Below are 22986 nucleotides of genomic sequence, written 5' to 3'. Positions count from 1 at the left end.
CTGCACGTGCTTTATACACCTTCATCTTTGTGTTCGCTGCGGAGAAATGGCTCAGAGTGCTGGAAAGCCACTCCGGCCTCTGTGAAGACTTTTCTCAATGCGGGTCTTATGGGTGCCAGAGTCCGGATGGGGGCTATTTTTGTTGCTTTTCCCCAAAACAGACGGCCCTCTTTGGCTTTCAAACGCTGCTCATTGCTGCTGTGACTATGATGTGGAGAGGGTCAGAGGTTTGACTGAACCCTTGTGTCCTCACAAAAGACTCTCCAAACGGAATTATCTTGAGTTTACGGGGACCGATCCGGGTCTCTGTGGAAGACACGCTGGTCACAGACGCTCCTCCATTCTCTCGGTATCCAACTCAGCCCAGGTGAATACACTTTATTGGCGGCATTATTCACCTCTAGCTGAAGCCGTGAGCGGCCCAACGTGGCGCAGACGCGGAGACCACAGGAGCCTGTTAAGTCGCCAATACCCGAGGCGGTCGCTGGGTGCCGCTGTTGGACATAAAAAGCATCACGTCTTTAACCAGAGAAGTCTTAGAACCAGAGAAGAAATGAATGAAAGTCGAAACGCAACGTGCCTGTGTGTGTTTACTACGGTGGCCGATAGGTGCAAAACACAAAACAATTTATAGGAAACGCCACAAAATTAACAGACCACAAAACAGCATTCACAGAAAACAAAACATTCACACAAAATAATACAGAAACTCTAAACACTAATAAGTGGAAACGAAACGCAGATGAAGGAAAGCAACACGCGATTGACAGAAAACAGACCGAAATTAGGAGAAAACGGTCGGAGCGGAAGTGATGAGGGCGAAAGTGGCGTTTTGTTTTCTGTTCATTTTGTGGTGTTTCCTGTTGAATGTGTTGAGTTTTGCTCCTCTCGGCCACAGACGGGAGAAGTTTCATGAATATGCGCTCTACTTCCAATTGCATCCCGATTTCTTGCGTCAAATTGAATCCAAAACGTGTCCTTTCTTCTATGAACTGAACTAGTTGTGACTGTTATCAACAATAAAAAAATGACTTATGATGAAGGACGAGCTCAGGAGCCACACACCACACAATCCGTGCTGATCAAACTTCAAGATCAGATGCAGCAGGGCTTCATGAGCTGAGTAAACGGGAGGGGCGAGAGCGCCATCTTGCGGACTGAACAGCGAGTCTCAGTTCTTGGGTCATCGACTTGGATCCGACTAGTTGAGTTTAAAGAAGTCCCTCCATGCGAGAGGCAGATCTGAGTGGTGATGACGTCACAGATCCCGATTCAAACAGCGCCACCTGTGGGACGGTCACCATCAGACCAGCCTCTCTTCCACAGAAACAGAGACTAACAGCCGAGTCTTATAAAACTGTTTTACTTGTCCTTCAAGTCCATATATTATAGTTCAATGTAAAGCTTCTTAAAAAAACAGAGCACAACAAAACAGAAGACCTGGGGTACGTTCCCACCCGCGCCCCCTTCACACTGCAGACATTCGTCAGTTCAATATTCGGAAAATATGAGACCAAACCGACTGAAATGCGTCCTATGTCTGACATCTTTTTTTTTTTTACAAAGTGACATCACTGAAATCTGGGAGGATTCTGGACCACGGTGGGCGAGAGGAGAGCTCAGACTTCAACATCTCAGAACGCAGCTTCAGCCTCCACTGAAGGCGATGAACTATCACCTGCATCGCTCAGTTTGTTTCCGACTAAACGTTCCTGCAACACTTTCTCCAAAACAAAAGCAGAATTTTGGCAATAAAACCTTCAAAACGGAGATGACAGCAGCACTTTCCTCGACCACTCTCCCAGCTTGAGCCGACAGCTTGTGTTCTGACGTGCTGGACTGACAGGTTCAGGAGTTTCATGAACAATATTAACGGAGGAGTTAGTGTCCCACGACCTCTGATGACCCCTGCAGGCAGGGTTCCACACACAGGAGGATGTGAGGCGAGTCACGGAGTGAAGCAGAGCAGCATGACAGACCTCTGAAACAGTGAGCCCTACTGACGGATGGATGGGGAATGAGGTACAGTGGATTCACTCTCTCTCCCTACATCTTCCTAGTGTTCCATCCCTCCAAAGAGAGCCCTGGGTGAAAGAGTGACACGCGGAGCAGAGCGCAGGGATCCATGGATGGCCAAGGTTCATGAGTTAAAGGGGCTGGTGATCGTCTCTTCTGCAAGTCCAGCAGGAGCTAGTAGTCCAGGTGGTGCGGCATGTACGGATCGGCGTCGTGCTGCAGCGGCTCGCTGCCACCGTCGTGCAGGCCGTCGCCCACGCTGAGCGGACAGCTGGACAGGTTCTCCTCGCCGGCCGACTCTTCTCCTGCTGGTTTGCTGTCTTGCTCTGACTTCTTCATTCTGAGCAGGAAGAGAGAGAGTTTGTGTGACTGCATGAGAGGAAGCACTTTAGGGCGGAGGTTCTGACGTGGGGGGACAGCAATGCTCGACACTGTTCAGAACTGAAAATAGAGTCAATTCCAAAGTTCAAAATAGATATTAGTTCATGTATACCAGGGAATAGTGGCTTTCAAAATGGGGCGGTGCGCCCCCTAGGGGGGTCCGGCGTTATGAAGAACGGACATATATATGTATACTTTGAGGCACCTGTTCTTGTGCTTGGCGCCGCTGACATGCGACTGGTACTGCTCCACGGAGTTCAGCTCGATGTTGCAGAGCGTGCAGGAGTAACCTTGCACGGCAGAGGCTGCGGACAGACACGACTGCTGTTAGCTCCCGCAGCAACACCCAGCTCCTCACAAGGAGACCTGCCCCCACCTGCCGCCGGCGACGGCCCGTACGTTTCCATCAGCTTGACCTTGGTCAAGTGTTTGCGATGCTTCTTCCCATGGTAGTGCTGGCGAGCCACCAGCGGGTTATTGAAGGAGACGCTGCAGATGGTGCAAAAGTGATTGGGATTTCCTTGGTTCCCGTTGCTGCCATCTTTATCGCACGAGTCCGTCGACGCCTTCTTCACTCTGAATACTGGCACTTGGACCTCTACTGTTCAGAGACAGTGCCGTGCTTCAGAACTCCACCCTGGATGAGTTTGTGGGACAAAAGGCTTACCTAGCGCTTTTGGGCCAAGGGCCCGAATTTTCAGGTTCTTGGCGTGAACCTTTCCAAGGTAGTGAGACTGCGCCACCACAGGTGAGGTGAGACTCATGTTGCACACCTCACAGAACTTCATTGGCTCAGCGTCACCATTGTTGTCCGGTCCCTCCTGTGAATCAGAAGGCAGTCAGAGTGAGACCAGCTGGCTGCTCACTCAGGTCAGCGGAGAACTCTGCTCACTGAATGCTGCTCTCTACTGGCAGAACAACAGAATAACGTGCAGAAAGGAGAGTTTTCCCTTGGAAGAGTTCAAAGTTGAGCTTCAGGGCGCTTTCACACTGCGGACTCTGTCTCGAGACAAAGTGCGCTCGGCTCAGAAGTCTAAGATGTGGACACAAGCGAGTTGGGTTTTGATCCTGGCTGGAGAGATGCACTTTGTCTCGGGAAACTCTCCTCGGGGGATGAGCTTCTCACCTCAGGCGACTCGGCGCTAGATGCCGGAAACTACGTGTACAGCGCGACTCCACACAAACATGAGAGATGCTGGCCAGAAAAGGGTCTGATGGCTGTCTGGGTTCACAACATCGTTCAAAAACAACTTGTCAAACTCCCTGAACACTGAGGTGTGTAGCTGGGAGCTGCAGGAGACTGAAGCTTTCTTATTCATGTCATTTTTATGCTGGTTCTGACTCAAAAAGTTGACAGTTTTTCCAAGTAAACTGTTATGGCAGACCAAAGATCATGCTGAATCATGGCTATTAGCAACTCCACAGCGCTAAAATCAAAACACCCCGGGACGTAATAGTACAAACATGGCAAAAGCACAAGTTGAGCTTCAGCTGTGGAGGTAAAGAAACAGCTGTTCGATATCAACAAGCCACTTACAGACGATGACAAATGTAACTTCTTCACTTGAGGCTCCTTCTCCTTCTGCTGCAGGAAATAGCGGCGCACTCTGTTGGCGTGTTTTCTGCTCTGTGGCGGGAAACATGAGGAGAAACACGCAGGTGATGAGGGTTATACACAGATGTAACATGAGGGAAGATGCGAGCGTGACAGATTCAGCTGCCACAGTGACGGCGGCGGCTTCAGAGGGATAAGTAGGACACTGAAGGTGAACCTGAGGCAGGGAACACCAGCCAGTTGCACGGTGCGTGAGCAGGAGGACATGGTGTGGGAGGGTAAAGTCATGCGCAGGTTTCCAGTTGAAACGGAAGACAGTGTCAAATGAAACAGGAACTTTAACGTTCACAGTCCAGGTGACGTCACCATGTCAGTCACTTTCATGTTGTTGAGATTTACTACAGTGCTGGGATCTGGTGGCCAGTTTTCAAAGCTCCTGTCCTCAATGAAGAATCTGTCCAGCAATCACTGGACTGTGAGAGAGCACAGAGACGGGTCGATAATGAGAGTGAAGGGGCGCGAGGATCTGGGCCAAGGCCGACAGAAACACTCGGTCCAGCGAGCAACCACGTCGGCACGTGCGGGTCAACGTTCTCTTCACATGAACTGGAAACACAATCATCTAAAAAAATAGAGTTGTCAGCGGATTAGAGGACAAAAACTCCTCAACATTTTTTAAATTCCCAACAACTCACAGGGGTTTTGCACATTCTGTGCAGCAGGCTTGAAAAAGAAAAGTGGACACTGGTCAGATTCCAGTCGTGAGAGTGAGACTTTCAGGCTGCTGTTGCCAGCACGGCTTGTTCTCAGAGGGTAAACAGAGCTGCAGGTGTGAAAGGACACACTGTGCCCGCTGCTGCTGCGTGCAGCTCCACTTTTACTTTGAAATTCAGTCCAGACTGCAGTCTGACTTTACATTGTTCCTCACGCAGTTCAATCACTTGTTACCTGAGTCACATTTAGCATGTTTCCTAGAGTGAGCAGGATGTTGATACACACCCAGCTCGAGTCAGACACTAGAGAGCTGCAAGAGGAAAGACCGAATCAGGCGCCTCAATATTCGGCAGCGACGTCCAGACCAACCTGGTAGTGAGTCAACTTCTGAGACTCTGCCACGAGGATGGCGCTGCAGACTGAACACTTGGTGTCCGAAAACAGGTCGCCGTGCTCCTGGATCATCTTGTTTACTGCAGGGAGGAGGAGAGACGGATGAGATCCGAGAAGGAGGCCACGTCCGAGGGGACGAACTCGGCCCAGGGGGCGCTAATAAACACACACCACTCCCCTTTTAATGGCCATTTATCATCGCAATAACCCTTCACGCATGCGCTGACTAACTTGAATCACTGAAGTAACAGTTACTGGCTTAACATTCAATGATCCCGAGCTGCTCAACGCTGCACACAAACGCAACAAGGTTTAAACATAGAGTGGGGTGATAAAGCGGAAATGACGGACGTAAATATCAACCGGCTCCATCACAGTATTGGCGTCAGATTCACACATCACCTTCCAATGTTTGTTTACATGCAACACTGCCAACTCACGCGCCAAGCACCGCAAGCAAAGAGCAAGACGCCACACTTAGGGACGTGAGATGTTAACGTGAACGCGCCCGCGGTCGCTTGAGGTGAAACAGCGCGGTGTTTCGCTCAACTCGGGCTTTTGCTCTCACCGACCTTGGAGCTGCAGTTAGCTTAGCGCTAACCATCACAGCTCTCCATCAGCGAGTAGCTTCGCCGCCCAGAGACAACACTCGACTACATCGACCGCGAGCGTTCTGCGGAATGTTTAAGGCTCGTTCCTGCATTGAAAGGCCGCGTACCTTCAGCCGGCCCCGAAGGTAAATAAGGGAACTCGTCGGTCGGCATCGCGTCAGCCATCGCTGCTGTCCTCCTGTGGATGACGGGACGTTCGCGAACGACTCGAGTCGTTCAAATGAACGAGAAGAGTCGAGTCGCAGTTGCGAGCCGTTCTCAAATGCAAACTGCACACGCTGTTTTTAATGTGACTCCATAACAGAAAACGTTTCTTGAATGTATGTAATTATTTAATAAATGTTTGTCGAAGGCTCTTTCTCCTGTCCAACAATCTGATGACCAAACTGAGCTGCATTACTCTTGTTTTAAGACATGGATCTGTTTCTGTTTCACAAGATAGCAGCTAAATAAATTTCTACCGTGCGTGGAAAAACATATAACTTATAACTGACGAATTTTGAAAGCCATTTCCCTCGACTCTTTTCAAGGCTCCTCAACATCCTGCTCCCGTCAGGAAGCCTGAAATCCCAGCCCCTAGAGCAAGCGAGATGCGCATGCGCCGAACACACGCAACGCTTGACTTTTTCGTTGACATTATTTAGCAACCTCGTCTGACCTACTAAGAACTCTATCACCAACTTACGCGCCGATGGGGAACCGCAGCCAAAATACGAAACATCCCACAAACACATTTCGATTATTTGAAAATAGATCCAGGCGTCATTTCCCTGTTTTACTCAACAACCGGTTCATTTATTTTAGCTGTAACCTATAAACTCATATGTCAATAAAACACATTTAAATGTCATGTGATGCAGCACTATCTTCAAGTGTTTGTTTTGCCTATCGACAGACGAGACAAAGTGCGCGTTTGCTACGGTCTTTGTGAGGCAGCGGAAACCACGTGGGTGCAGCGAGTCGTGTTTCTCGTTGCTATGGATACGAAGGCTGCTGCTACGCTAAGGCTAAGGCTAGCATCATCGCTGTCCGGCTTGTCGAGACAGTTCTTATCATTTGTTCCTTCCAGCCTTCTCAAGCGGAGGGCCGGTTCTGTCTGACATGGATTCGTATCACATCACACAGCTGGCTGGAGAGGGGTCGTTTGGTCGAGTTTATAAAGGGAGGAAAAAGTTCAGCGGTCAGGTGCGTGTTGTTTAGAAAGGGCCGCTTTATTTATAAGCCCTTTGCTTGACTTTCTTACTAAGAATTGAGGAGACAATAAACAAGTCTCATAGCATTTACAGAGAACTCTCATGAATATTTATCTTAAGAACATTTTATTAGTGTAAAATTCTAATTAAAAATAGCAGAAATAGCTATAATATTTGAGGGAATATGTAAAACATTTTGCTTCAATAACACACATTAATACATGTCCACCCTTAAGCTCCACAGTGCAGTACTAAATACAGTATTAATATGTATTATAACTATACCGTTCATCCTACTTACCATGATCATATTCATGAAACATGATAGTCATTCTGCCGTCTGTCCTGGTGAAGGTGGTGGCCCTGAAGTTCATCCCGAAACTGGGTCGATCGGCTCAAGAGATCCAGAGCCTGAAGAGAGAAATCGACATCATGAGGGACCTTCATCATCCGAACATCGTCCAACTCTTCGACAGCTTTGAGACAGAGTCTGAGGTGTCGTCGCAGATGTTTTGGATCAAGAGCGCACCAATAAGGTGACAGTGTATGGTTATTTCCCCCAGGTGGTTGTTGTGACAGAATACGCAGAAGGCCAGCTGGTCCAAATCCTGGAGAACGACGGCTGTCTGCCCGAGAGCAGGGTAACGTGTATGAAAATGCCTTTCAAAGGTTTTGATAAGTCTATTCTGAGGGGGGTTTCTGAACGCGTGTGCTTGCTCTCCACGTCCAGGTCCGTGAGATTGCCAGCCAGCTTGTTTCAGCCCTGTATTACTTACACTCCCATCGAATCCTCCACAGAGACATGAAACCTCAAAACATCCTGCTGAGCAAAAACGGCGTGGTTAAACTCTGCGACTTTGGGTAGGAGCTTTGAAAACGGCCTGTTTGAGACGTAAATGACGTGCCTTTCTTCTGGTGCGGCAGGTTTGCCCGCTCCATGAGTGTCTCCACTTGGGTTCTGACCTCCATCAAGGGAACTCCTCTTTACATGGCTCCTGAACTGGTGGAGGAGAAACCCTACGATCACACGGCTGACCTCTGGGCGCTGGGGTGCATCCTGTATGAGCTCCACACGGGGGCGCCACCTTTCCAAACCAAGTCTTTCGTTCACCTGGTTCAGCTGATCGTGAAAGGCTCGGTTAAATGGGTCGATAACATGAGCGACAACTGCAAGGTGAGAAAGTCTGCGCTCACTTTCATCATTTTATTTACCATAACGATAGCATATTGAAACAAAATGTTTAGAATCACAAGAGATTGATCAACAAAAAGCCTAAAACTGTGAAAACTATCAAGTAAAAATCCTAAAATTTAACATTTACCATAGGTGTTTTTCCAAGTTTGATCATAGTTTAGTCAGCATCAGTAAAACACGACATAAAAATCACAAAGAAAATTGTATAAACGCTGTTGTCTTTCATTCTTTCAGTTGGCTTAATCTTCATTCTGTCTTTTGTTGTATTATTTAACAGCTTAAACGCATAATTTGAGTTTCCCGCGTGACCCGGAAGTGGTTATCGTAAGGTCAAACGATGAGTCTACTTCAAAATAAATTGTATCATAACTATTTTTACATATATGAAGCGGCAAGTTCGATGTTAAAGCAAGAAGAAGCGTTTTTTCCACAGAATAGCGTGTTTTTTGGTCTCTCTCAGAGCTTCCTTCAAGGACTGTTAACCAAAGACCCAGAGAAGCGTTTGTCGTGGCCGACTCTGCTCCATCACTCGTTTGTTGCCGATGACATAGTCGTTGGTGAGTTTTAAGATGACTTTCTGGTGTTTATAATCACGTTACCATGAGGTTGCGGATGTGTACACCCGCAGTAAAGACGGAGCAGAGCGTGTCCAATCCTCTGACCGTCACTCCGACGGCACACATGATGGAGCTGAAACAGAAGCAAATGACGGCGTTGACGGTTCCGAAGACTGGAGAGGGAAAGTTGCTTCGCAAGACCAGAGAAATGAGAGCGATGTGTCGCGCCAGAGAACCGGACCGAAGCGTCGCCGATAAAGTGAGTTGCTTTTCATCGCAAAAGTAGTTTGATCTGCTCACCACTGCAGGAAGTAGCGTTCGGATTTCTATCTCCACTTCAAACGCGTATCCTCCCAGAAACATTGGGACTCAGATGTCCCCAGTTTGAAAATGACAAAACGCTGCGAGCAGGGTTCGAACCTGCGCGGGGAGACCCCATTGGATTTCAAGTCCAACGCCTTAACCACTCGGCCATCGCAGCTGCGCGTCTTGCTATGCTAGGGTATAGCACCTTTGTCATAGATCGGCAACACACGGTGAGCGCGGATCAATCTTCATTACGATACCGATTTTCAACTAGCATTTTTACCACTGTTTTTAACAAAACTAATGACCACGTTAAACCAAAAAGCAAATCCAATGCTACCACACCAGGAGACGCTGGTAATACACCTAATACTAATTTCACCGGGACAAAAGCGGGGTGAAATCAAGCGCGCCCAAGTTCTTTCGTCGACCAATCACAGCTCGTCCGTGCTCTCGCAACAGGAAAGTGACCATAAGACTGGTGTAATCTTTGCACTCACTTGATGACAGAGAACAATGTTTTATTACTGGAGTCCACAGTTTCACATAAAAGTAAAGCTTCAAACAAACCTGGTGAAAAATGGCAGTACGAGACACTAGTTTATGTGCGATTTATCCCTCTGTTGTGTTCTTCTAAAGTGACCGGAGAATAGACGTCACACAAAGCTGATTCATGATGCTGTGAAACCCCATTAACAAAGTAAGACGTGCTGCGATTCACAGCCAAGGAAACAGGAAAACGTCGAGAGCATCAAGCCAGCCATGTCGACAGCCTCCTCAACAGACAGTGACTTCTGTGACACCTCAATCATCTCAGTCATGACAGCTGACAGCCTCAACGCGCAGAGTCGACAATGTCAGACACCAAAGAACAGGTAATTATTCGACTCACTGTCCCGTCTCAACACCTGCGGCAGACTGACACGTGCCTCCAAGACTTCATAACAAACTGCTCTGTTTACCAGGCTGAGTTACAGATTGGACTGTTCAGCCTTTCATCATTCTTATGAGCAACTCCACTTGCTGAAGTGCCACTTGTGTCTGCAATATTTGATCATGATTCAGTATTTGAGGAGAACGCCTCACGGTCCTGGCACTGAAGATTAGAAACTCCTCTGCTAGAAATGAATCCATTTTTCTGTTCCTTGGGTCACTTTGGATCACAGCAAATCATTTGAACAGAAAGAACATTCTTGCCACTGTGATGCTTGTGATCCATGCGGCTCTTCTTCAGGGGACAGATCAGCGTTGACTACGAGCGAGAGTTTGTGACGCATCAAGTCTGTGTAGCCAGGGAGCAGCGCGCCACATCTTCCCTGCTGCAGGTCTGGTCCAGTTTTCTGCCTCAGATTTCGGGGTACATGAGTGACCTGCTTCTCACAGGATGTGGACAGTGAGGAGGAGCTGGAGAGCGTAGCTTCAGAACCGGAGTCACGCAGCCGACAGGAACAATCGCCGGGCAGTCACATGATCCATAAGCTGAAATCTGACGTGGCACTTTTCAGAAGTCAGGTGAGAAGGACGTTTCATTCCACTGCACAGTTTGGTTCCAACTGTGACCCAAAGTAAAGGTCAGACTTCCCCAGCTGTCAGCAGGTGATTTAGAAGCGGCCGTCCACTTTGACCAAACCCTGAAGGTCCTGCAGGAGCTGATGGAAAGGTCTGAGGGTGAAACATGGAGGCACATCTGCAGCGACTTCCACCTCCCTGACCTTTTCTTCGAGCTCGCCCATGACTGTGTGGAGAGTCCGCGCTTCACCAAGGTCACTGACAGAACCGCATGCCAAATTTGCTGCTTTGCTAACTCTTTTTATTTTTGTACAGCAACCCTGGAGTACCAGAGTACTCGGGGAACTGATCGTTGGAATACATGTTTACTGGGACAAGGAGCGCTTCTCGGTGGAAGACGTGCAAAGGTGCGACTATTTTAATACACCGACCCAGTTTGATGATTGATCAGCAACATGGATTCAAGGTCACTGACAGAGGCAGCAGCAGAAAGTCTGACGGAGTAATCTGCAGGTCTAGACGACTCCTGGGCCAAACATTTGAAGGAGTTGATCTGTTGTTTGTGCGATTTCGTCGAGTGCTTGGAAAGCTGTGACCCACCCACTGGTTATTGTCATTCAGTGGACGTCAATGATGAACAAAACAGCGTTGATTATTCTTGCCTGTTGGAGTGGAGGTGGGTTGTAGGTTGCTCTTAACATTAAGGGAACTGGGTAGGTACGAATCGGGTGGGCACCTTATAAAGGCCGTTACAAAGCAAAGACCCCTTTGTGCTTGAGATTTTATACAAAAGGTTGTGACCAAAAGAACCGGAAACCAGCGGCTGAAATGAGTTTTCTCCGACGGGTAGCAGGCCTCTCCCTTAAAGATAGTGAGAAGTTCTGTCACTCGTGAGAGACTCGGAGTAGAGCCGCTGCTTCTCCACATGGAGAGGAGCCGGTTGAGGTGGCATCTCATGAGGACGCCCCCTGGAGGCCTCCCTTTGGAGGTGTTTCAGGCAGGGTTAGCTGGGAGGAGACCGAGGGGTCAACCCAGGACCAGGTGGAGGGACGAGAGCTCCTCACTGGCCTGGGAGCGTCTCAGGATCCCCCAGTCTGAGCTGGCGGCGTCAGGGAGAAGAGCGTTTGGCACAACCTTTTGGATGGATGGATGGATGGATGGGGGTTTTATACAAAAGCAGGTGAAAAAAAGTCAGGTCATTTTTCCATCAGTCTGTTGTGTTACATGGATTGTCTCCTGTCGTAGGCGGGAAAAGTTCACCGGGCCTTTCTGCAAGATTCTTCATCAAAGCGACTTCAGCTCTCTGGCAGTACGTTTCCATCTGTGGTTATATATAGTGACAGGCGCCGTCGTTTATCAAACTGCTCATAAGAACTGCACACACTGACTTCAAGTCTTCTCTTCCAGCCTCATGCTGCATCCGTCCTGTCTCTGTTCTCCCATCACAGCAGCCACGTCAAGGTGGCATCTCTCATCTCTTCCATTAGGAGCTGCGGCGTGGACTCGTGTAAGGTACTGAGTCCTCCAGGGTGGGGTTTGAGTTCACATGATCATCTGTCAGTTCCTTTGTCAACCCTCGTCTCAGCTGCCGGCTGGCTGGGCTCTCTGCGACGGCCTCCTGTCTCTGCTGGCTCAGACCCTCTCCAAGGTCGGACCATATTCAGCGTGACGGAATCGCGACCCTTCAAAGTGCTTCATCTGTTTTGCTCCTCCTCTTTCAACAGGATGACAACTGGCTTCCCGGCTCAGACCCGCTCTTGTTTGTGGATTTGTGGGAAACAATCAGCACTTTTTTGGAAACTGCAGACGCAGACTTGATCTCAGGAAACGGTAAAGGTGTTATGGAAGGTTGAAGGAAATGTTTAAATGGATGCACGTCATTGAACACTGTCGCTCCATCAGCCATGCAGGTCTAATAATGAATTCCAGTGTTTTTATTTGATCAAGTTATAATGTTGGACCGGTTGAACTTCAAATATGCAGCTGCAGAAACAAAAAGCCTCACATTAACTCATATTTTGCAGTTATGTGGTCGATGAAAGAGTGACTTGTGATGTGCACCAATGTCATCAAAAAATGACTTATTACTATAAAATGCTTAGAAGTATGAAGCTATATTTCAGAGCACTTCAGGAAAATAGGTTTCTTTTGCTTGCACACAGTTTACAACCTCCGACCAGGTGCTTCTGAAAATGTGTACAATTTTAATCTACATTAAAATCAAGGCTGACACAATATGCTGGACAGTCTTTTTTGCACTGTTTCTATTTGTTTTATGGCGTCAATTTCCCACTGTTGTATGAATATAGGAAACGGCATGTCAGATAATCTAATCCAAGGGAAGCCACGAGAGGTGACTTGGGAATCTTGTCAGGATGTCTCTCCTCTCTCATCTAATCTAATCAAATGGGCAATTTAGGATTATAAATGAACCTCAATAGGTCTTTGGGAGGAAAGCTGAGTTCTTGTTTAGGCCAATACAAGTGTCTACATTTTGTCAGGGACTCATCTATGATGCACGCCACATATATTTTATTATTTTTCCTTCTACCTGCCTCGGTAAGGTGTTCTGTCTCACGGTTATTGTATATCTCTCATCTCTCAGGTCTGCACTCCTTCCTGTCTGCTTCACTGCGGGTCCTCTCCAAGGATCCAGACGTGTGTATCGCCTTGTTCTCCGAGAGAGGATCCAAATGTGTCCACACTCTGGGCCAGCTGTTGGACACCGACTGGTGAGTGACCGTCTCTCTCTGCCGTCGGATCCCACGAGCTTCATCTGCGGGTGTTTCCCTCCCACAGCCTGCATCGCGTGGTCCGGTTTGGTTCTGGCCGACTGAACGAGGACTTGACTCCGAGCAGCTACCTCGAGCTGACGTGCACGCTGCTGATGCTCCCCTTCGCTCTGGAGGTGCCCTCGGCCAGCATGTCCAGGATCCTGGAGTCGTACTGCAGCAGCGGCGTCATGACCGGGCTGCTGCAGGTCAGCCTCTCTCAACATGTTAGCGTGAAGATAGGAGGGAATTAGAAGTGTTCTTTCAACTCCAACTGCTCATGCGGACCTCCTCTTCGCTCACATCCTGCGCCTCCATGACTCTGTCTCCTCCTCTGCAGGTGATTTCGGCTCTCCCTCCCCCGCTGCTGTGGCTCCCACTCTCTCTAATGAGCCGTCTCCTCATGTGTGACCCGGAGCACTCCATTTCCTGTCTCGCTGCGGATACTTGTGCCTTTCTCTCGGCTCCACGCGAAGGCTCCAGAACCGCCTGTTCTCTGCTCTCTGATTGCCTTCTAAAGAGGGACCTGTGGGAGTCGGCAGCAGAGCTGCTCACCCTCCTCTACCTCGTATCGCTCTTCTCCCCTCAGCCCACGCGACTTCACCTGGAAACCAACGACCTGCTCTTGTCTCTGACACATCAGTGTGACCAGATCAGACTGGCTGCCTGCCGACTTCTGGGCCAGCTCGCTGTGATCCCTGTCCCTGTACTGCCCACGCTAGACGTGTTTAAAAGTTTGATAGACCGCCTCCATGATCCTCACATACCAGTCCGGCGGTCAGCAGGTCTGGCTGTAGGCAACTGGCTGGTTTATATCGGCAAGAGAACTGAAGAGCCTCAGCAAGAGAAGGGAGAGGCCTTCTCTTGTGGGGAACCAGACGAGTGGAGGATGTGGATCGAAGAAGCGAGGCGGATGCCGGCCATGCTGGCGAAGCAAATCACTGACCCGGACCCAGACACTCGGCGATACGCTTGGGCGACTCTGACTCGACTTGTTCGTGATGACTTCACTGCGACTATACTTGTGAAAGAAAATCTGCTCCCCGCACTTGTCGGGGTTTGACGTGACAGACACTAAGTCGCGTTTGGATCGGTGACTTCAGGGAGATGGTTGCCGCGTTTATGTTTAGTTCGTCATGAACAGATTTCAGTGGAAACTAGTGTTCTGGATCCTGCAGGCTCTGCACGACCTTGACCCACTTTCCTGTCTTCTTTCTACGCAGTTGTCCGAGTGAGTTCCAGCAGTCCGATAGGGCTCATTGGACTTTGACTAGGGATGCTCCTATAGATCGGTTACCGATGATGATGATCGGCCTATTTCAGCGTGATCGGTGAATGCCAATCGCAACCTTTCATTCTGTCATGTAAAGTGTGCAGCACATGCACGGGAAAATGCTGTGCAGGGAAGCGGCTTCCAATTAAACATGCTATTTAAAGCGCACTTGACAAAGCGCAAAGAGTTTTCCAGGCTCATGAAAGTGAGACTGCTGGTTCCTGAGTAGCAGGCTGTTAGCGCAGCTGACGCTCAGCAACACCCGCTGGTCCCAGCGTGGCATCCGGAATGATAAGAAATAATTACTCAATTCACCGAGCTAGATGAGCAGCCTTTCTCAGGTGTTGTTTACGTGACTGTGTGGAAGCTTTCATAAATGCAGTGCTCTCTGTCTTTGAGTTCCGCTACAGTATGTAAATATTTCACGGATATAGCACAGTCTCTAGAGATTCACCTGTGATGTCTTACATCGAATTGAATGTTTTGAAGTTGTCCTGTTAACAGAATAATGCATTCAGCAAGGTTTTTCTATTTTTGCCACCTTGAAGAGGTATGAAAAACATGTCTGAATTAAAGTGATTTCATGTTCATTTTTTCACATCATGAACACAGTTCTCATCATATTGATTATTAATACATTGTCAATCCATGTGATCGGTATCTGTGATTGGGAGCAAAAACCCTGATCGGAGCCTGCCTAAATGTGACTATCAGTAATATTTCAAATGCAAAAAAGGTATCCATTTATGAAGATAAAATAAAAGTAGGACATCTGCAGAGGAGGTCACCACACTTGGGAATGACATTCTAATTGATTCCTTGCATGACGTGATGCTTTCAATGATAAACATGGTACTGTATGATGTATTACGGACATGAAGCTAGAGTTATACTCAAGACCAAGACCACTGAGGGAGGTGAGACCAAGGCCAAACTGAATACAGAGCAAACTACTAGTATGTTCCCATGAAAGCATAAAAAATGTCTCACGCTTCTTTTTTATTAAGAAATCTATGTGTCTATATGACTCGTAGCCTTCTGCTCTTGTATTCAGTCTGGTCTTGGCCTTGAAATCTTACTCTAGGACATGGTCCCTGTATGCTCTGATCTCAGCCTCGACTGCAGCACAACTGGAAACTAATTTTTCAATGATAAAACTGGCCATAGATGAATCATGTCTCCCTTGGAACTGCAGGTTTGGCATCCACCATAGTGTATATAGATTTGAGGTTTTGTCTGTCTGGTTTTCTTATTGTCTCTGTGTGAAGTTTATATTATCCATGACATTGCTGCCTCATGGCAACTTTTAAAAACATTGCTTTTTTTATCCGGTAAATGAAAACTAATCTGCTGCACATCGCTCAGCGTAAGCAAACCAGTCTGGTCGAAAGGTGTGACAGAGCCATGCAACTGCTCGAGAGATGCAGAGATAATATGTGCTGAAAACACAGCCCAAATGTCCAGAAGGCAACAATGTAAAGCTCGTACTACTTGAATGTTCGTTCGTCACGCCAGAAGCAAACGATGGAAGTGTAACTTGCAAAGAATTCCCTGTGGGTCAAACCCGAGGATGAATGTGATTAAAAAGCTTTCGAAGGAATCTGTGCGAGCAGCAGTCTACAGTGGGGAGGACTTGAAATAGCCCAGTGCCAATAAACAAGGCTTCTATGTATGAAGGCTGGAAACGGCACAGACAACACACAACATAGCAAACAGCTCAGAAATGTTTTCTGCTCGGGTAAAACCTTGAATGCTACGTGTGGTCAGGCTACTTTCTGGTGTCCAGATTCAGTTGATGATTCTAAAGTGTCCTGAAACAAGATTTTTTACTTGCGAAAATGTTCCTACGACTGTGCAAATAGAACGAGCAGTGTCATTTTGATTTATTCACTCTCCGGTTTTAATTTGCACCTCTGAGCTTTTACACACAAAACCGTCAACTTTTGGCATTTTTATTGCCAATAAATTACAATGTCAGAATTTTTATTTCAACAGCAACCCGGTGGTGGAGAACGCAGCAAAACATCATTAAGAACTTCTTTTCAAAAACACAGATTTAACTGAACATGTCCTTTAAAAGCCAATGGATGGCACATGTTCGCTGTTAGATCATTTGTTAACAACAGTCAACATCACCAAGTGTTGCAGTTATAGATGCCAGAGTGTTTACATTCTGTCCCGATAAGCTAATGAATGTAAAAAAAAAAAACAATTTGCAAACATCGTAGCTGAATATAAGTCCTATGATGTTTGCACCAAATTTAATCCAAAAATCTAAAATAAAATGTCATCCTGAATGGTATGAAGATCAAAGAGAGTGTGAAAGCAGTGAAAGAATCACCCAGAAAGACATGGTAAAAGTGATTCCAGCTGTAGCCTGAAATTACTGAACAATGCTGTTTGCCTGCATGTTTGAGTCTCCACGACTGTCCATCCAGTCGAGCTGCATCCTCCCCCTGGTTTATACCGTCAGGTGGGAGGCTCAAGCTAAAGTGGCCGACGGTGTTTTCGGAGCGTCAGTCCGTGTACATCCAGCAGACCTGCGCATGTGAGGGAGCTCACCTCTGAAATTCCACTGCATTTACACTATTTTTGGTTTAGGTTTTAGGTGTGGGGATTCTGGAATAAAACTGGTACCATGTCTGAAGGTAAGTTATTTTCACTTTTCTAAAAAAAATGTCCCCATTTAAAGTGGAGATTCACTTGTTCCAGCAGATAACAGGGACAAAGTCTTTCTCACCACCAGGGTGCGCACTCCACTGAAGAATGACGCCAGCTGGATCCAAAGTCCCAGAACCGTGAAAGAAAATTCTAGGTATCTGAGCATTCATTTCAAACACATTTACATTTGATAGTAGACATCCATGTCTCCAAATCTACCATCATGACATCCCCCTGTTGCAGCAATATTGGGGCGACCCCGCCTCCCCTGGTCAGAGGGAATTCCTACGTGATCACCGTCGCCAAAAGATTTGAGTGAGTCACCTCAACATGAGTTAGTCTCTCTCCTCACATTGCCTTCAGTTCTCTTGGCCTTTATAACCCACAATCCTGCCTGTCAATCACTGCTTTCTTCACTTCCTGTCTCTTTCAAAATGTAACAGCTGAGCCTCCTGAGCAACATCTGTTCTGGGGTAGATTGGTCGGACTCTCCATGGAGAGGAAGCTCATATTCTCAGACAAATGAGAATTCTCTTATTGCCAAATGAACTGTCGTCTGTCGATATACTGCTTCGTATTTACACTGGTTATTGGACTTGATATCCGTCTGAGTAGGAAAGAAAAAGATGATGGCAGCTGCTTTTAACGTCATTCAAAGGGTGAACACTATGGTTACCTGGATGTAGCTCCAGTTCTATGAGTACCTGTGGCACTCTCGAACAGATTTCGCTATTGGTTGAACCCCTTGTTTAGCTGTAAGGGTTTCTACAGCCACTCTGGCTCAGGAACACCCCCCCGATGTGTGAAGGAAACTATGTCAGGCTACTAAACAAGAACTCTATGAGAGCCAATGTGTCGTGGCAGCTGACTGAAGATTTGATCTTATTATGAAGGATAATTTAAACACGCAGGTGAGTCAAAGCCTCAGAATAAAGTGGAATTCCCACTGTAATTACACAGGATTCCATTAACTAACACGTGCGCGTCTGGCTGAGACAGCTCCGCCTGGGGCGCAGGCCTAACTAGCAATTTACACACAATTACATTATGTCGACTGGCACTCACAGGGTGAACACACTCGACCATGTGGTGTTTAAATATAGAAGTCTGGCTGGGAAAGATGTCAAAGTGTCTTTAGTTTTTGGGCGAGTAAATACATCAAAATGCAGCAAAAACAGCCCCAGGCACAAATCTCCATCTGTGATCCGAACATACATAAACATTAACTCTGCTGCTTCCACAGAGACTGACAGTCAGCTGCAGGCTGACTGGAGGAACAGTTCCAACATAACTATTTCATCTCCTACGCAGCAACACAAGTCCGTACTTCTCCACATTAATTAATATCTTTTCAGTCCACCTCCACTTGGACCCACATGAGTGCAGGGATCACACACGCAACCCACTTTACCGCGTACACAATCGGAAAAAGACGTTCTGAAAAATTCACCGACAACAAATGGAGCGAGCTCGGCGCCCCCTGCCTGTGCCGTGTTGGCACACACTTGCACTGATGTTACATCACCTGACGTGAAGACAAACACAACAGTCTCATTGTGATAAATAATTGATGCGTGCCGCAAATTTCCTCCAGAAATATACATTATAGATTTTGTGTGAGGTTGTTTGGTTATTTGGGCTAAATAAATAAGGCACACGAGAGCAGGAAATACCAGACTCTGTGTTGCAGAGTCATTTTTCAGGGAAATATTTCAGGTATTGCTATCAATTTTGTGGTACCTGAAGCGCCAAGGCTTCACTTCTGGTCTGCCTCTAGTGATTGCCCTCTGGGCACTCCGGTTTCCTCCCATGGTCAAACAACATACATTTTATAATGCCAAACTGGCAACAGAAGTTGTATGGGAGTGGTTGTCTGTCTGGTCCCCCACCTCTCGCCCTAGGTAGCCGGGACAGACTCCAGTACTGTGACCAGTCAGCTGTTAAAAAACCACTAACACCATCATTTCAAGATTAAACTCACTCACCCTTAACCAGTTCTCTAGTCTGCCCCTTAGTGGTCTATGAATGAATCAAACCAATAAATAGATGAGGTGCTAACTGACCACAGGAAAAACAATACAGCCAAAATTTGAAGAAAATTTTTAAATTCCCTACGTCATATTGTCTCCCTTGAGAGATGACAAGCAATAGCTGATGCAGCTTCAATCTTCAGACGACATCAGACATGTTTGTAAACGCTGCAACTATGACTATTTTGACAGCTGACTGGTCACAGACTATCGTAACTGTTAGTCCACTAGTCGGCGTACCATGTGCACAGCTTGACCAACACGCTGGCACATCTGACATAAGCATTGTTAAACACTAACTAATGGGAAAAGTCCAAATCTCTGTTAACACTTGTAAAGTGATTTTTTAAAGGCGTGTTTGGCAAATATCTCACTTTACTCCTGTGTCCTTTGCTTGGCACCTTATGGGTAGCTGTGGTTCCGAGGCTGAAGCCTTTGCTCCAGATTGTGCTAGTTTGCATGGACGCGGAATAGAAAGCCACGGTATCATAACGCATCGACCCATGAAGCCCTCCACTATTGTAGAGCTCAAACATTAATATGAACCAACTCTCATTTCCTAACTAAAACAATTTAAATATGTGAAAAAAGACGAAACTGAGAAGTACACAGTCCGAAGCTCCAGCCGTTTGACTCCTTGCACCTGCCTCACGTCTCATTTATGTTCATACCTTTCAATATTTCACCAAAAACCCTTCTGCTTTTGGCGAAACATTTCTGTCCAGTGTGCAACTCTCAAGACTCTCTCCGGGGCGAAGCTTGAATCCTGCATGAAGCTACAGGAAAACGCTGACTCACTGGTTGGTGTAGTTGTGGGAGAGGCGGAGAACATGTTTGCTTTAACTGGAATTGATGATGGCATCATTAGTTACCATGGCAGCCCAGGGCACATCGTAACACCACATCGCTTTAACAAAAAGATCTTTTAAAAAATCTTTATTAAAGTTTTGGAGTGCACATTTTAGTAAATTATTCAGCGGTAAAAAGGTCCAGGAAGCCAACGGGTCAGGCCGAGGGTTGAGTGGCGTCGAGGTCCCGCACCGACTGACAGTCAAGTTCAGACGTGGACAAAACAGATCCAGCCACTGGGCTCAAGCTGTGCGCTGACATTCTATCACTCTCATGAGATGTGAAAGCACTTAAAGGGTAAATGCCACATTTTCTGAAGCCGTCCACCACCACCCTGACCCCTTGGTCGTCTTTCACCGCCTCGTAAGATGCTTTAAGAACACGGGAGAACTCGTTCTTGCTGACTCCACAGCCGTCGCCTGTGAGAGTCAGAAAATGCTGCTTCAGAAGTGGGGAGAATCCGGCGTCCAGCGGCTGCAGGACGTGAGCGCAGTGAGGAGGCAGGCAGAGGAGGACGACCTTCTCCCTCCAAGCCACTTCCAGGACCTCCAAGTGCACAGGCCACTTGTTGCCATCAAATATCAAAACAAGAGGACGATCTGACGGGGCGTAGAGCAGGAAATGTCTCAGAAACCACTTCTTGAAGAGTTCAGTGTTGACAAAGCCAGAGTCTGAAGAGCCATAAAGTGCCTCGGGGGGGCCTTGGGTCTTGTAGCTCGCGCCTTGTGGACAAGACTTTGCGTAGACAATAAACGGAGGTAGGTCCAGTCCAGCTGCACTGAAGCACGACAGGACGGAGATGTGGTCGTTCAGGGCTGACATCAACTTGCTGCCCAGTTGGACGGACTTGGGCAAAATCAGCTTCTTCCTTCCCAGCTGAAATATTGCCTCGCTGCAGCTGAAGATGTGGTGAGGCTTTTCCTCTACCTGATGAGAGTTCATGACGGCGCTCATTACACGGTGGAACCGATCGGCGGCTTCCTTACGGCCGCACGCAGCCCTCCCGCCGACTCCCCGCTCGGCAGGTTGAATCGAGATGTTATTTTCCTGACGCCTCTTGAAATTAGACCACCAGGTCTGGCCCAGCTTCGACACCGCCACCCTGCGGTTCCTCCGCTTATAAATGGCGGAGGCGAGAGACACCAGCTGCTGCTTATTGAGTGGGAAGCCGTGCTCGGACAAATACCTGGCACACTCCACCAGCCGCTCCTCATCTGCCGGGGATAATAGGCGAGGTGGGCCGCTGCGTCGCCCCGGTGCCACTCGTCCACTGACTCTGTCGCCCAGGGAGGATTTTGGGACCCCGAACTGAATGGCTGCCTTTCTGACCGTGTACCTCCCCGACTTTACCTCGATAAATGCACGTTCCATGTCCTCCTCCGTCCATCTCTTATGCTTCTTCTCAATTTTATCAAGAGTATTTCGGGATGGCATCTTCTTCTCTAGGGAGGTGGTGAGAGGACAGACAACACGTTAGTGGACATCAGATATATATATATATATATATATATATATATATATATATATATATATATATATATATATATATATATATAGAGAGAGAGAGAGAGAGAGAGAGAGAGAGAGGTAGTTGTGGAGAGACAATAAAGGTGCAACACCAGGTGTAAATGTAAGGAATATTGTTCCCTAACTATAGAGAAAGGTGAGGTAAATCTAGTCCCTAGATACTGTAACTATTATCCCTTAGAAAACTATAGCTATAAATTTAGAATCACATATATCACACACACACGTGTGTGTCTGCCATCATTATAAACCAGGTTATATTACCTTCAGAAACCAGTAAAACTGCCTGCACATACCTGAAATGAGCCCAAAAAACCTCACATACAGTTTTCTAAAACCACCGCCATAGCTTACGTTACGTGGTTATCACTTTACCTTTCAAATGCAGAGCAGAAAACGCGTGTGAAGTTTCTGAAAACTTACTGCTTCACAGCAGCTTCAGTGGAAGACGATGCAAACACGTTGACTTGAAGTAAACCCGGCCGCCTGGTGACGTCAGTCTTTAACAGCTTCACACGCGAACATTATGAGCACACGTTTCTTCCTCGGTCAATACATTTTAGTAAAACTGAACTGCGGCAGCATTTTAATTCATCTAGCGATCTTTCTTAGCATGGTGCAGCTAACCGTCTGACCCGGAAGTTGCGACGGGAAACCTTCAGAACAAGAGCTCATGTTTACAATTTATTCGGGTTAAACGCATGTACACAGAACGATGAAGAAAAAAACGTTTAAAGAAAAAAGGCGATCGTAAAAAGTACAAAATAATGAATCTGTGATTAAATGACAGTGTTTAACACGACACTATCAGAAGCGTTATTTTTAGGGGAGACAGGTTCTTTTCAGATTCGAACAAAGGACAGAGCTCATGTAAAACTCATGTCGAAGTGATGGCAAAACTGCAGTATCAATTAGGAGCTGTATTGACTTTCTTAGTTTCCGTTTCCCTATGACGCACTCACACACATAAAACTGTGTTTACCTGCAAACAATGCAAAGTAATTGGGTCAGAAATAGGAAGATAAATATCTACCATCAGCCACATCCAACAGTACATATCAGCACTAACAGTGAAGCGCTCATCAAATGCAGTGTGAGAAGACAAAAGATTGACGTCTTACGCTCACAAAGCCTTTCCCCGTCATTTCACAGTGACTGCTGATATTTACACCTTTAATAAAAGTGGTGTTGACATTTTAGGGTTTGTTTGTCAGCGTCACTTCATCAATCAAAGCACGCGGCCTTTTCATATACCAGTTAATATTCAAATACTTTCTTTATCGAATGTATATTATTCAGGCATTATTGCTCGATTTTTTTTTCTTTCTAAATGAACGTTCTTATGTTTTCCATGTGCCTACATGGGTGTGGCCTGTAACCTGTCCAGCTCCTGTGAATGGGGCGAAGGGACTCTACTTTCACATAGTCTTTTAAATACTGTAGTA

At 47.0% G+C, this 22986-nt stretch overlaps 2 protein-coding genes and 1 non-coding gene across 20 annotated transcripts; 1 reads left to right on the top strand and 2 right to left on the bottom strand.

Moving 5' to 3' along the window:
• Positions 1-624: 624 nt before the first annotated feature.
• On the bottom strand, positions 625-22177 carry znf346 (zinc finger protein 346). Of its 12 annotated transcripts, none has more exons than XM_053847165.1 (10): positions 21917-22177; positions 21365-21456; positions 21201-21290; positions 7165-7274; positions 5036-5139; positions 3935-4024; positions 3065-3218; positions 2774-2998; positions 2603-2702; positions 625-2356 (listed from the first exon to the last, which is right to left on the bottom strand). In XM_053847165.1, exons 4-10 carry the CDS (start codon positions 7235-7237, stop codon positions 2191-2193), a joined length of 912 nt encoding a protein of 303 aa, XP_053703140.1. In that variant the 5' UTR covers positions 7238-7274; positions 21201-21290; positions 21365-21456; positions 21917-22177; the 3' UTR covers positions 625-2190. The 12 variants fall into 12 exon arrangements, with proteins under 12 accessions (XP_053703140.1, XP_053703138.1, XP_053703137.1 ...); XM_053847163.1 differs by having other exon boundaries at positions 21965-22177; XM_053847162.1 differs by having other exon boundaries at positions 21201-21456; positions 21965-22177.
• On the top strand, positions 6299-17799 carry stk36 (serine/threonine kinase 36 (fused homolog, Drosophila)). Of its 7 annotated transcripts, none has more exons than XM_053847154.1 (21): positions 6299-6855; positions 7218-7358; positions 7427-7504; positions 7594-7724; positions 7788-8037; positions 8519-8615; positions 8687-8874; positions 9645-9796; positions 10156-10246; positions 10305-10433; positions 10508-10684; positions 10746-10837; positions 11676-11739; positions 11838-11942; positions 11992-12078; positions 12155-12260; positions 13036-13162; positions 13230-13410; positions 13542-17122; positions 17221-17289; positions 17379-17799. In XM_053847154.1, the coding sequence occupies exons 1-19, from the start codon at positions 6772-6774 to the stop codon at positions 14262-14264; spliced, it is 3003 nt and encodes a 1000-aa protein (XP_053703129.1). In that variant the 5' UTR covers positions 6299-6771; the 3' UTR covers positions 14265-17122; positions 17221-17289; positions 17379-17799. The 7 variants fall into 7 exon arrangements, with proteins under 7 accessions (XP_053703129.1, XP_053703130.1, XP_053703134.1 ...); XM_053847155.1 differs by having other exon boundaries at positions 17190-17289; XM_053847159.1 differs by having other exon boundaries at positions 13230-13541; positions 17076-17122.
• trnas-uga (transfer RNA serine (anticodon UGA)) lies at positions 9015-9096 on the bottom strand. The gene has a single exon. It is a non-coding gene; the product is annotated as a tRNA-Ser (tRNA).
• Positions 22178-22986: the final 809 nt, after the last annotated feature.

The sequence above is a fragment of the Synchiropus splendidus genome, chromosome 17 (assembly GCF_027744825.2).
Source record: "Synchiropus splendidus isolate RoL2022-P1 chromosome 17, RoL_Sspl_1.0, whole genome shotgun sequence".
Classification (NCBI taxonomy): domain Eukaryota; kingdom Metazoa; phylum Chordata; class Actinopteri; order Syngnathiformes; family Callionymidae; genus Synchiropus; species Synchiropus splendidus.
This window is presented reverse-complemented; position numbering and strand designations above follow the sequence as displayed.

Coding starts and splice junctions, on each gene's coding strand:
- znf346 (XM_053847161.1), bottom strand. CDS start 21,448: ATGCCATCCCGAAATACTCTTGATAAAATTGAGAAGAAGCATAAGAGA.
- stk36 (XM_053847154.1), top strand. CDS start 6,772: ATGGATTCGTATCACATCACACAGCTGGCTGGAGAGGGGTCGTTTGGT. Junction 9,797..10,155: donor TGTCAGACACCAAAGAACAG/GTAATTATTCGA, acceptor GCTCTTCTTCAG/GGGACAGATCAGCGTTGACT. Junction 10,434..10,507: donor TGGCACTTTTCAGAAGTCAG/GTGAGAAGGACG, acceptor AGACTTCCCCAG/CTGTCAGCAGGTGATTTAGA.